We start from the raw sequence: 12,568 nt of genomic DNA on the forward strand, positions 1-12,568 counted from the left end.
TTAATATTTTAAATAATAACAAATCTGAATAAACTTTTATAAACAAGTCAAATTAAGACTTGAACAAAGTTTTAAAAGTATCATAAACCTTTATCCAAATATATCGCAATTCATGAACATTTAACATCATTAATTTTTTTATAGCAAAAACAAAAAGATTATGCTTAATATTAAGCCAAGTTCCTAACACTCTAAATAATTTAATCTTCAATAAAAATTGTCTTTTCTTAACTATTTGAAAACATTGTTTTCTCCACTTTCCACACAAAAATTACCATCCTTGATAGGAAGGACAGAGACAAAGACGAGCCTTGCAAATGCGGGCCAAGCAGGAGAAGTTTCGTATGAGAAATGGAATTAAGTCTTTATTGTCATTTGAGGACACAAAAGTTGTGATTATTAGTAAACATTGATTAAAAATGTAATGCTGGATTCTACAAATTTTATGTGGATAAGAAAAAAATATATATTATATCTAAGTAGTGCAGTAATACTAATAATGAATGTATACGGTCAGCTTTCCTTTTTAAGTGATGCTATTCTCCTAATGAGATGTTGAATTTATCTCCTCGAAATATGCTTTCTCCGCCCTTGACAACCGCGCTTGGAATATAGTCCATTCCTTTTTACATCTCTCCCTTACCTGGCACCACACCATTGTTAATAAAAATTAACTTAAATGACAATTAACAAAGCTATTTCGGAAAAAAGAATTATTAATGTTTTTCTTTGAGTTAATATGCAATTTCATCTTTTAACTATATTTATTGCAATGATACCGTAATCATAAAAAATTCACGATTAAATACTAAAATTTTATTTTCATCAAGCATTTTATTTTTTTACTGATACTGTTAATCAAAATATTAATGTGACAAATATTAACCAATATAAATGTTTTATGTATATAAAATTTAAGCATTTAATCGTGAATTTTTTTATAAATATCAAATCATTAAAAGTAATATAATTCAAGTTAAATGGCACAATTAACGTTTTTTCTTAATAGCACTCCACCAAAGAAAAGAGAAAGGGGGAAAAGAAAGAAAGAAAGTTTGCATACCCCCTGCCATGGTGCCTTCCCATTTTGTGACTCTCCCTATCAAAAGCAAATTATGAAAAATAATAATAAGAAAAAAAAAAAAAAAAACAAGAGAAAATAGAAGATAGAGGAAAGTTCTCATTACCTGGTTCCCAAGTGAGGGAACAGATTGATGAACAATCCACTGAGAATCTACGACGCCTATCTTCTCATGGGCGGGCTGTTTTCAAGAAAAATATCCATGCTTAGTAAACAGTTTTATTGTAATCCAATCACTGAACAAAGAATCCGTTTGGAAAGGGTTCGGGGAAGGGAACATACAAATACAGAGAGAATAACAGACAGAAAAAGACAAACGGAAGAGAGAAACAGGATGCTGACCTCTACACATTTTCTGAGGGCAAAATCAAGACCCCAGCCATGGACTAAGTCATTCTGCAAATTGTCCAAGAAAAACAATAAATGAGCATGCCGAGAAAACAATTCGAAACGCCGCAGCAATGTTAAAATGAACAAAAAGATAAATACACCCCTCATACCTGAATCATATGCCATACACACCGCCATGCATCTCGTGAGAAAACAGGAGCCATTATCTCAACAAACCTACATTTACGTAAGAAAAAAGAATACTAATATTTACCAAACCCTTGGAGAATTAAGGAATTGTAACAAACAATAATGCTCAAAGCTATACATACGCTGCACAAGGAGGAACATGTGGATCATTACACCAGCCCGGTTTCTCCTGTGTTTCTCTGAACCAAAATTGGAAAAATGAGAAAAGGCTATTTATCATTTAATGAATTAATCTGAATTCAACGATTCCTGGTATAATTGCCCCACTGTTCTTACTTGTGAACTTCACGATCACCTCTTCTCTTAGTCATTTGCCAGGTTAACCCTCTGTTTGGTTCCAGACCAGGCTGTGAAATCTCCAGTCCATACTTCCTCACCAGTTTAATGTATCTGAAAGTGAAATAAATAAAACATTTTTTTTGTGTAATTTTCTTTTTAATGCAAATGGGTTAAACTTGAACAAAGTATTTATCAAGAAGTCCTGCAATGTCCAACACTAACTCTTCTGCATTGAAATGCTCAACCCCCAAGTCCTCATCCCAGATAAATATGTAGTCATAGGGTGCCACGATGTCCGGGTGCAAAAACCGCTTGGCATACCACCTAGGTAAATAAAACTTAATGAGTTAAATCTTTAAAACTTTTAAGCAACACTAAAAATAGCCAGTCAGTGCATTCAATCCGGCTTTAAAAGCAGGATTGAATTTGTAAATCTATATTCTTAATACAAATATTTACCATTTAGTCTGCCTCTGGACGCTCACATGTATTGCCTGCTTTGACCACTCAAACTCATCCCATTCAGTTGTTCGACCATCATAATGAAAGAGAAGGATAGTAAAATTCCCTGAAAACTGTTGGATGCACGTTTTTAGTCACACAACTTGCAATGTGAAACACACAAACACATGGGCATCAGAAAACTCCATCCTGATCTCAGCATCCTGTCTACCTTCAATAAATGCATCCGTGAAGATGCCCACAAGGATGCACATTCACAAGCACACACACACATACACACACATATATATATAGAGAGAGAGAGAATGATACCTTTTTAACTGCAATATCAATATTGTTTCGTTGATCATAACCAACCGTAAAGGCGACAAGATACTTTGGTGTGCTGGCCAAGTCCTGCATATTCCAATATTGTCAAAACACAACCAGGGTAAAAGAAAAACTCGAAACATGTTTTAATCTTATCTGATATAGTTCTTTGTTAAATCTATGGACTGGTAAGAGTAATAATGGTTTTTATAACATGAATGGAAATTAGTATTGCAAACAACCTCTCACATATTAACATCTTCAGTTCTGAGATCCTGCAATATATTAGGCAACTTGAAATTATTTCACCCTATAGCAAAAGATCCTTGCTTCCTTGAGAGTGATTCAAATCCCTTTTCCCTTCTTTCGAGGCTAGATGAAAGTGAGTAAGTTCATATATCCAAGTTAACTCGCCCAAGATACCAAGATATGTTACTACTATTCCCCCCTCACCCCCCTCCTTTTATCCCTAAGCACTGATATCAATGTGTCAGAAATTTAACACTTCCACATATAGTAAGTTGTTTCAGTTATAATTTAGCATATGCCGAGGAACAAGAAGAACAAGAACCTTTGTAGAAAGAGAAACAATTCCAAAAGCGATATCCCATTTATAAGATTTATTCAATTGAAACAGAAATAATTTATCTTCTCATACCAGAGCTAAACATATTCATGTGTGTATTAGAAAGTTGAAAGAAGTTCAGGGTTCAAAATATGTTGTACGCATAAAGGGTCCAAGAAAACACACCTCACTAGGTTTGCCCCACAATCTACGCAAGTATAAGTCTGACTCAGCTCTAACAATTCCCGGTGGTAGTCTTTCTGCACCTCGAGGATTCGATGGGACCCAAATCTGCATCAGAGTCATAAAGGAAGCACAAAAACATGGTATATTAGAGTAACACCATATCATTCAGGTCCTAAAAAATCATCGAACACAAAAATCACATAATTTAGAACATGATGATGGTAAAAGATGGATTCAAATAATGCATTTGGATATGCAGCAATAAAATAAAGCAATGTCTACCATACTACAACATAATAGACACACAACTCAAACATAGGATAGATGCATGCACATATAGATGATACATGAACATGTGCATTCACGTATTGAAACATGATAGGCTAAGAATGAGTAATAGACGACATTTATACATATATATATATATCCAGGTGTTTTATTCAGTTTCCCTGATGTATAATCGTATTCTACAGGTTAACCAAGGGAACCATATACGAATTACCATGACAACTATAGGGTTTAAATATTATTCTACAAGAAACAGATTGCAGAAAGAAATAGAAAATGCCTCTCCATTCAGGAGCTTTGAATGGCATGTGGACCACACTATTTCCTTGTTTTCTCAAGGAAAACCTCCCAATTCCTCTTCAACAAATACCTAAAGCCTATAATGCAAGAGAAACAGCTAGACATGAATAAATAAAGTGGAAGTGCAGAAAAATAAATGTGTACAAAGAAAACATCCACTGAATTCCCCTCCTCCCCCACCCCCTCCCCCTCCCCCTCCCTCATAAAACAAAATTTTAGAAAACAGGTAAGACAAGAAAAGACTAGCCATGCAATTGAGATTTTACAGAGGAAAAGTCAGACAAAAAGGCTGACACCTGTTGTGAAAAACAATAGGTTATTTCAGGAACATTTTTTCACAAGTTTGATTTACTCACATTAAGCTTCAACTCAAATTAAGCATTAAGAGAACTGGTTCCAATGATGTTTGCAAAACTGCTATCTCAGATATTGTAGAAATGCTGAGGTTAGGTGAGGAGGTATACCTTCTTTAACGTGACATTAGCAGAGCTGCCATTATTACCAATTGGATGCTGCACAGGAGTTGAGCTTGAGGGGCCAGACTTTGTATACTCAGTGAATTTGAAATCGACGGTAGTAAGAATGCTGGATGATAGATTAAGCTGCCATATTTAGACAAAATATAAAAGTTACATTACGTAGATGAAAACAATCATTATTGCATAGATGCATAAAGATGAATATAAAATTAAGGGGAAAAGTTTGTCTACCTTTGTTAATGACAATGTTGGAAAAGATATTCCTATCAAGAAGCCAAAAACTACTCCAACAAATGTTGTTACAATAAGCCTCATGCTTTCATTCGGCTTTCTACTAACCATACTGCAGTCACCAAGATGGAATAAAAGTTAAATAAATCCAAAATCTACTTAACTTTTCTACACACACACACACACACACACAATTCTTTATTATGAAGAGACCATTATAAGTGGTGAACCTGCGTGTAGGGATCCCCATTCTATTTAAATTCATCTTACTGTATATTCACAACAAAACTATGTGCAATTCAGATTGCAAGAGTCTTTGAGCATTATTTAGCAGGCATTCAGTTGCCACTTCTCCATAAAACAAAGAGAGACCCTCAGCATAAGGCCTGATGCGACCAAAATATTGTATTAAAATGATGAAGCAAAGGAATAGTTACAGATAAAATAAATTAACAAAGATGGACACTAATAAGAATTGAGATTCAAACGGCAACTTTGCAGCACTTAAATCTAAGCCGATATCCTAGTTCAATCAAATTTACCCATTCATACAGAATGCAGTCAACAAAACACAAGATAATGAGACCCTTCTATTCTTGCTCTAAGGATTATATTATATGGTAAATACGCAAGAATCTGCAAAAGTAGCTACTAAGTATTCACCTAAGAACCTGTTCCAAGCAACCACGTGCTACCCCTTTGACAAAAGATCAGGGTTGCCAGCACCTAACTCTAAGCTGATATCCTAGTTCAATCAAATTTACCCATTCATACAGAAAGCAGCCAACAAAACACAAGCTAATGAGACCATTCTATTCTTGCTCCAAGGATTTTATTATAAAGTAAATATGCAAGAATCCGCATCAGAAGCTACTAAGTAACAACTAAGTACCCCTTCCACATAACCCTCAACAAGTAACTTCACAAAGCAAGTAACCATGTGCTACCCCCTTGACAAAAGATCAGTGGTGCCACGCAAACACAAAAGGCAGACAAATTGCAATCCTAAATTCAATAACTCTGAAATCAAGTAAGCGTGTGCCCTTTTTCTTTTTTCACTAAGAACATGAAATCCTAAAATCATTGAATTCAAAAAATTAAAAAAAGCTGCAATACCAAGAATTTTTAGTTCAGAGCAACAACCGTGCTTGCTTAGGTTGAAAGATACAGAACAAAACCGCCAAAAACATAAACCTGACCTAAAAGTTAGCTTAAAAGCCGGTCTTATTCCTTTAAACTTTTGTCAACTTCAACCATCTTTTCGATTATTTTAATATCAATAAAACTTCAAAAAGTACAGAAAATTTAATGCCTAGAGAAAAAAGAAATGAAAGAAAGCAAGTTCGAGCAAAAAACTGAAATACTAGACTAATGATTCAAAAAATCAAATCTAATTTAAGCAAGTTTAAGAAACTGAATGCTCATAGCTGTTGCACGTGAGACAAGGAATTTCTCGGGAACCAAACGGAAAACTAAGCGTTAAATAGATTTAAATAAAAGAAAAAAAAAAACTATAAACATCTACTTACCTGAACGGAAAGATGATTGTGAGCAACAGAGCAAGATCTGGTGGAAACTGAAAGTGTATTTTAAAAGGGCTATAAAATCTAAATCACGAGAAAATCACCTCCACCTCTTTAACTGAAAATCTGTGCAAATGAGTTTACGCTTTCTCTGACAGAACTAACTTCGTGATCGCCTTCCTAAACGGAAACTGATGGTAAACGTGGAGGAAAAAAGACTTGAAACGATGAATTTCAGTTTCCCGGGAAAAAATTAAAAAAAAAATCTCCCCTTTTTGTACTCTTATTTGCTAGATGAAGGAACACTAAGATCGCGTGCTTTTATGAAAGAAAGAGAAAAAGCAAAACGGAATCAAAGAAAATATTATAGAAGAAAAATATTTAGGCGATATTCGAGATTGTTTTCAGATAGAAATTGGAATTTTGGTTCTTTTTCTTCATATAACAAAAAAAATGGAGTTGATATCTAAATGCAGTTCATATACGAAGTAAAAAGTAACAAGTAAAAAGTAAAAATATATATATTATTTTGATTAAGAAAATTAGGATTAAATTGGTTTTTATTTTTATTTTTATTTTACTTTATCTCATTGGCTGAACCGAAATCGTGTGTGACTGTGTGTGACTGTGTGTGGTGGACGTGGTTTGATATGACATTGAAAGCTTTTTTGCTTAAATTTTGACAACCAGCTACTGCTGCTACACCTAGATTTTCTGCTAACCAAATTTTTAACCGTCCTATTTTTTATGGTTGGTCGAACTCCATATCTAATTTTAAAAATAATTTTAGTTAAATTTGATAATTTATATATTTATATTATATTTATTTTATATTAAATACATAAAAAATGTAAATTTTATTATATCATAATTTATATTAATATAAACATAAAATATATATTTATTTTTATTAAATTTATGCAAATTTTAATTTCAACCGATTTTAATACAATTTAACTAATTTAATGATTGTCTTTAACTGTCTTAAATTCTTGCCATTCATGTTCTTGAATTTATTAATTATGCAGTTATTTTAAAGAATATTTGCCAATTATTACTCTATTTTTTCATCTGGTAAAAGAGGTAAGTAGTAATTTAAAAAGCAGTAGCAACTCTTAAAAATATTCTTTCGTTTCTTTTGCTCTCTCTTTGTACCGATTTATAAAGTTTTTGATTTTCCAGGCTGGGAATGAGAATATGCTGTAAATACCAATCGAGCAAGTTTGGTAATTGTTTAAGAGTAACTGAGCAATACACAAAGGCTAGGTCACGTACACACCTTTTTAAGTGTTGTTTTCTTTGTCCTTTTGGAAAAATAATAAAAAAAAAAGCAAAAAATTAGTAACAAAGGAGTTTTCAGTCTTTTCACTTTCAAAGACTTTGTTTTTCCCTTCTAATTTCTCCTCGTTCGCTCATATCATAATTTTATTTTTATAAAGGAAATTGTAGTTTTAGAATAATGGATAAAGAAATAAGTTTTAAGCATTGAATTTTTTTTTAATTCATATATGGAGATTTAAAATAAAATTTATTGAATATTTTATTTTAAAATGATTGTATGAATAATTAAATTAAATTTTGAAATTAAAATTTTTGAGCTTTAATATTTGACTATTTGTTATTATATACTTTTTTTAATCTAAAAAATATGTTTAAACTTACTATATGATTTTTGCTAAACTTACCATTTTGAAAAAAAAATGTTATTAAATTTTTTAGAATAAATATTTCTATACTTAAAATTTTAATGTTAACTAATTTTAAATTTTGTATACGCTATCTATCCATTTTTCTCCTTCTAATTTATTATGTTACATCAAGAACCATATCAATGATAATATTAAAATTCATCAATGATTTTTATTACTGATTAATTTAATGTGATCGGAATTTTTTTTATTTGTAGAAAAAGATTCTAATTTTCTTTGAACTATAAATATACACACTTATTATTAAGAGTAAAGTGAGATTATAAAAATTTTAATAATATTTGTTATTAAAAATTTTTTGATTTAAAATTCTTTTTAAAATTCAAATTTACTTATCGCATAAATTAAAAAATTTAAAATTTTGATAATCAAATACTTAACATTTGTTTTTGTAATAGATAAGCTCTGTCATAAATTGGATCAAACATTCATTGAGTATGCCGGTGAAATAAAAAATTTGAATAATTTAAAATTTTTAAAAATATTATCATGTAGTGTTTGGCGGAGATACCTGACTTATAATCTTCTATGGGTCAATAAGATAATATGATCATCAAGGTGAAAGGGTCTTTGAATGTTTCTAGTAATTTTACTTTTCCTACGCAAGGGCGGCTGAGAGGGAGGCTCAATTCAGCATCCAACCAAAAAGAGAAGAAGATCATTCCAATTTAGGAATGTCAATTTTACTTTTTTTAATGAAGGATCTAATTTTTTATTCAAATAAAAATAAAAATTATATTATAAATATATGAATGGGATAAATATAATTTAAAAAAATTTTTTATACAAAAATAAAAAAATATATAATATTCGTTCGTACCTTTATTTATATTTATATTCTATGTATATATATATATTATATTATTTAATAAATAAAATTATTATTAAATAATATAAATTATTATTTTATATTATTTAAAATTAATATATTTTTATTAAAAATATATATTAATATATTTTTATAAAAAATTACTTAAATATATAAAATAAAAAAATAAAAAAATAAATTTTTATTTTTATTTTTTAAAAATTATAGATATGAAATTATACATACTCATTAAATACTCAAAAAGGATAGAGATAAAAATAAACTTAAAATATTCATTAAATATAAATATAATATAAAAATTCAAAAATAAAAATAAAAAATATTTCATTCTCCTCGTATTTTATCTATTGGCGTAAACATCTTTAAGCGGATCCTTAAATTATGCTCCATTTGAATGGTTAAGGATCCAATTATCAACGATAAAATGACGCAATGATGAGATAAAATTCATTTTGCCATCCGCCGTTCAAATGAAGCATTAAAAAGGCATAGACCAAAAGTCCAACGGCTACGGAATGGTTCCCAAATTTTAATTAGGCCATGGTATATTGGTCGACCAAAATAAAAAGCCTTGCATATGGTTATCAAAATTTCGTCAAAATTTCTTCATTTCATTTCTATTTCTACCAAGACTGCTAATTGGAATGTGACATTGCTGCTTTCAAAAAAAAAGAAAAGAAAAAAAGAATGTGATATTACCGCCGTGAAAGCTGGCTAATTTAGCTAGAGCAAGACCGCGTGGACTTTAACATTGGAAGCTAAATTAATTAATTCATTCAACAAAAATGGACCGTGGGCGTGGGGCGTGGAAAGCCGACTCCCAAAGTCCCATGTGTTTTCTCAAGTGGGCCGCCAAAATTAAGAAAGACAATTGCGGGACCGGTAATTGTGCTACTCTTGTGGCTGAAAAATCTCATTGTGTTCACCACAATGAATTCGCTTGTCCTAAAATTTTTTCCTTGGCCCAGAAGTAGGAGTTGTGTTTAGATTAGCTTCCTTTCGCGTACCTATGAAGTTTTTTTTTTTTTTTTTATTTGAACTATACATTTGCAGGTTTTTCCTTTTTTTTTTTTTTATAAAATGCAAATTCATTATTTAATTTACGTAAGTGTTTGAGATTTATTTTTTATTCTTTAAGCAGTATGATTTAATCATTACATTTTTAGTTTTACAATAAATTTATTATCATATTTTTAATTTTGAAAATAAGTTTGATAAAAAATAATAATGGTTTGGATATCAACTTATTTTTAAATATTTATAATCAAAATTGTTTTATTGAATATTAAAATATTCATAACCTAATAAAAGCAGCTATAAAAATCTATTATAAATATTTATAATTTATCCAAAATCATTTAATAATATACGTTAATTATCAAAAATTATATATGTTATGGATATCTTATTGAAAACCTGTATTCAAATATGATCTGATTAAAAACCAAGCTAGTAAACTCGTAATATTACAAAATAAATTTAATATTCAAACTAATTGATTAAAATGGGAAAAGAATGAATTCATTGACAGTGCTTCATAAAATGATTGTTGCATTTTGTTAGGTGGAACTGTGATTTTTCTTGCTTGCAAAAAACATTAAAATTGACTTGTTAAAAGCGATATCTTCTTCCTTAAAGTTATTTTAATATTATTGTTAAAATTATAAATTTTAAATTGAAAAAAGAATGTTAAAAAATTTGATGAAAAAAATATTATTTAAAAATTTTAAGTGTTTGATATTATTCTAAACAATATTTTATTAAATTAAAATATTTAAAAAATAAATATAAAATAATTAAAATTTAAAAAATATATAAAAATAATAAAATTATTTTATTATAAAAATTACGATTAAAAATAAAAATATTATTTTACTAATTTTTTATTTAGGTTTCAAACCAAATTAAAAACAAAAAAAAAAAAAAAAAACTTCTAAACGAAAATGTCATTTTCAACCCAAACGAAGCAACGGGCCAATAACCCAGCGTCCAATGAGCTGCTTTAAGAATGGTTTGCTTAAAAACCAATTAATTCTTGGGTTCGCACAAATATTGGGTGCGCCAAACCAGGTAGTGCCTAGTAGCTAGTTGTTAGGTTCAGCTGCGGTTGACTCGACGCTTGAGCTTGTGGGTGAATGAGAAGTCCAGGTGTGTTGGGTGCAATTGCTGCAATTGCGTCTTTCGTGTAATTATGAGACGTGTTTGACGTGTTTTGCTGTCCGTGTCTGTGTGGCCACTAAACACAATCGTGGTGGGTTCGACTCACCATCCCTTTGGCTTTGGTCAGTGCGCAGGTTTTCCTGATGGCGAAATGGCGATGGATGTATTTAATTTTTTAATTAATTAAATTTTTTTTTCATCTTCCTTCCATGTTTCTGTTTCTGCTATTTTGATTTTATAGATTCATTTGTTGTGTTAGAAGTTGATACATGAATTTTTAATTTCATTAAAATATTAACATATTTTTATTTATATTTTTAATTAATTTTTTAAAATATATTATAAAAAGTATATGTTATTTTTTTAATTTTATTTATGAAATTTAAAAATTTTGTTATTAATGTATTTAATAATTTTTTTATTTGATGATAAAAAAATATATAAACACATAATGTCCGAAGGTCGTTGAGTCCGTAAAAATTAAATATTTTAAATTTGATTTTTACTGCTACTTATCCTCTATATGGAAGATTTATAAAATTAATATAAATTTTTGTTAAAATTTATAATATATTATAATCTTGAAATAAAATAACCTTCCCTGGCCTAATTTCTTAAAAATAAAAATACGTAATCCTGTCATATTCACCGTGTTTATGAATTCGATGGTCAATAAACATTTTTTAATGATTCATATTATGTGGAATAATCTTACGGGAATGTGGCATGGTCCAGGATCTGGTCAGGAGACATATATATATATATATATATATATATATATATATAAATGAGCAGCCTATTTCGACATCTTCTTCAGCTTGGGTTGTTTGAATATTTGTAGCCTGCCTGATCGTGTAAACATATATATAAAGGTGGAAAAACAGGTGGACGGCTCGTGACATGATATGGTCCAGATATAAGTCATGCTAGCATAATCTATTTTACTATAATAATTGTGTCGAGTCAGATTGGAATCTTTTACTCGTACCATGCTGAGTTGAGCATTTTAAAATTTATGGGTTGGCACGGCGGAAGCCCAAAATTAACCAAAGTTGGCACATGTTTAGTATGGCACAATTCTTGTTAATAAAGATATACAATCAATTAATTTTTTAAAATGATTTATTCATATTTTAATAGGATGTTTTATTTTATTATAGTAAAATGAAAAAATTGATTCACATTTAAAGGGATTGATTCATTTTTAAAAAAAACTTATAAAAACTAATTAATTGGATGTCGAATGTCACTCGCAATAAAAGATTGTATCATTAAAAGAAAATAAAATGTTATTGGAAGAAAATCTTGTAAAATTTATTATTTTTTAGTTAATTAATCTTTGTAAAATTTATTTATTCATGATAAAAAATTTTTCTTTTTTCCCATGGACGTAAACATTTTAAAAAGAATAATGTAAATTATGTCCCCAATTTTTCATAATATATCACTAAAATAGATATATATAGATAAAAAAACTCACAATTAAAAAAAAATTAATATAAAAAATAAAAAAAAAAGTTTGATAATCCATGAACTAGCACTACATGACTTATATCATATAAGGTTATGGACCATGCAAGACCAAAGATTTTTTTGACATTATCTATATTTTTTGTGTTGGGTCAAC

The 12,568-nt window shown here is 29.5% G+C and overlaps 1 protein-coding gene across 4 annotated transcripts; it reads right to left on the reverse strand.

Annotated features, from left to right (window-relative positions):
* Positions 1-338: 338 nt before the first annotated feature.
* LOC111317911 (uncharacterized) lies at positions 339-6,686 on the reverse strand. 4 transcript variants are annotated; one of them, XM_022920436.2, is made up of 15 exons: positions 6,250-6,686; positions 4,991-5,106; positions 4,721-4,832; positions 4,475-4,612; positions 3,423-3,527; positions 2,675-2,758; positions 2,360-2,475; positions 2,123-2,224; positions 1,898-2,011; positions 1,744-1,800; positions 1,582-1,648; positions 1,424-1,477; positions 1,188-1,262; positions 1,064-1,099; positions 339-643 (listed from the first exon to the last, which is right to left on the reverse strand). In XM_022920436.2, exons 3-15 carry the CDS (start codon positions 4,829-4,831, stop codon positions 545-547), a joined length of 1,158 nt encoding a protein of 385 aa, XP_022776171.1. In that variant the 5' UTR covers position 4,832; positions 4,991-5,106; positions 6,250-6,686; the 3' UTR covers positions 339-544. The 4 variants fall into 4 exon arrangements, with proteins under 4 accessions (XP_022776171.1, XP_022776169.1, XP_022776172.1 ...); XM_022920434.2 differs by having other exon boundaries at positions 4,951-5,106; XM_022920437.2 differs by lacking the exon at positions 4,991-5,106.
* Positions 6,687-12,568: the final 5,882 nt, after the last annotated feature.

Source organism: Durio zibethinus, chromosome 2 (assembly GCF_047325235.1).
Source record: "Durio zibethinus cultivar Kanyao isolate XHJ-2024 chromosome 2, ASM4732523v1, whole genome shotgun sequence".
Lineage (NCBI taxonomy): Eukaryota > Viridiplantae > Streptophyta > Magnoliopsida > Malvales > Malvaceae > Durio > Durio zibethinus.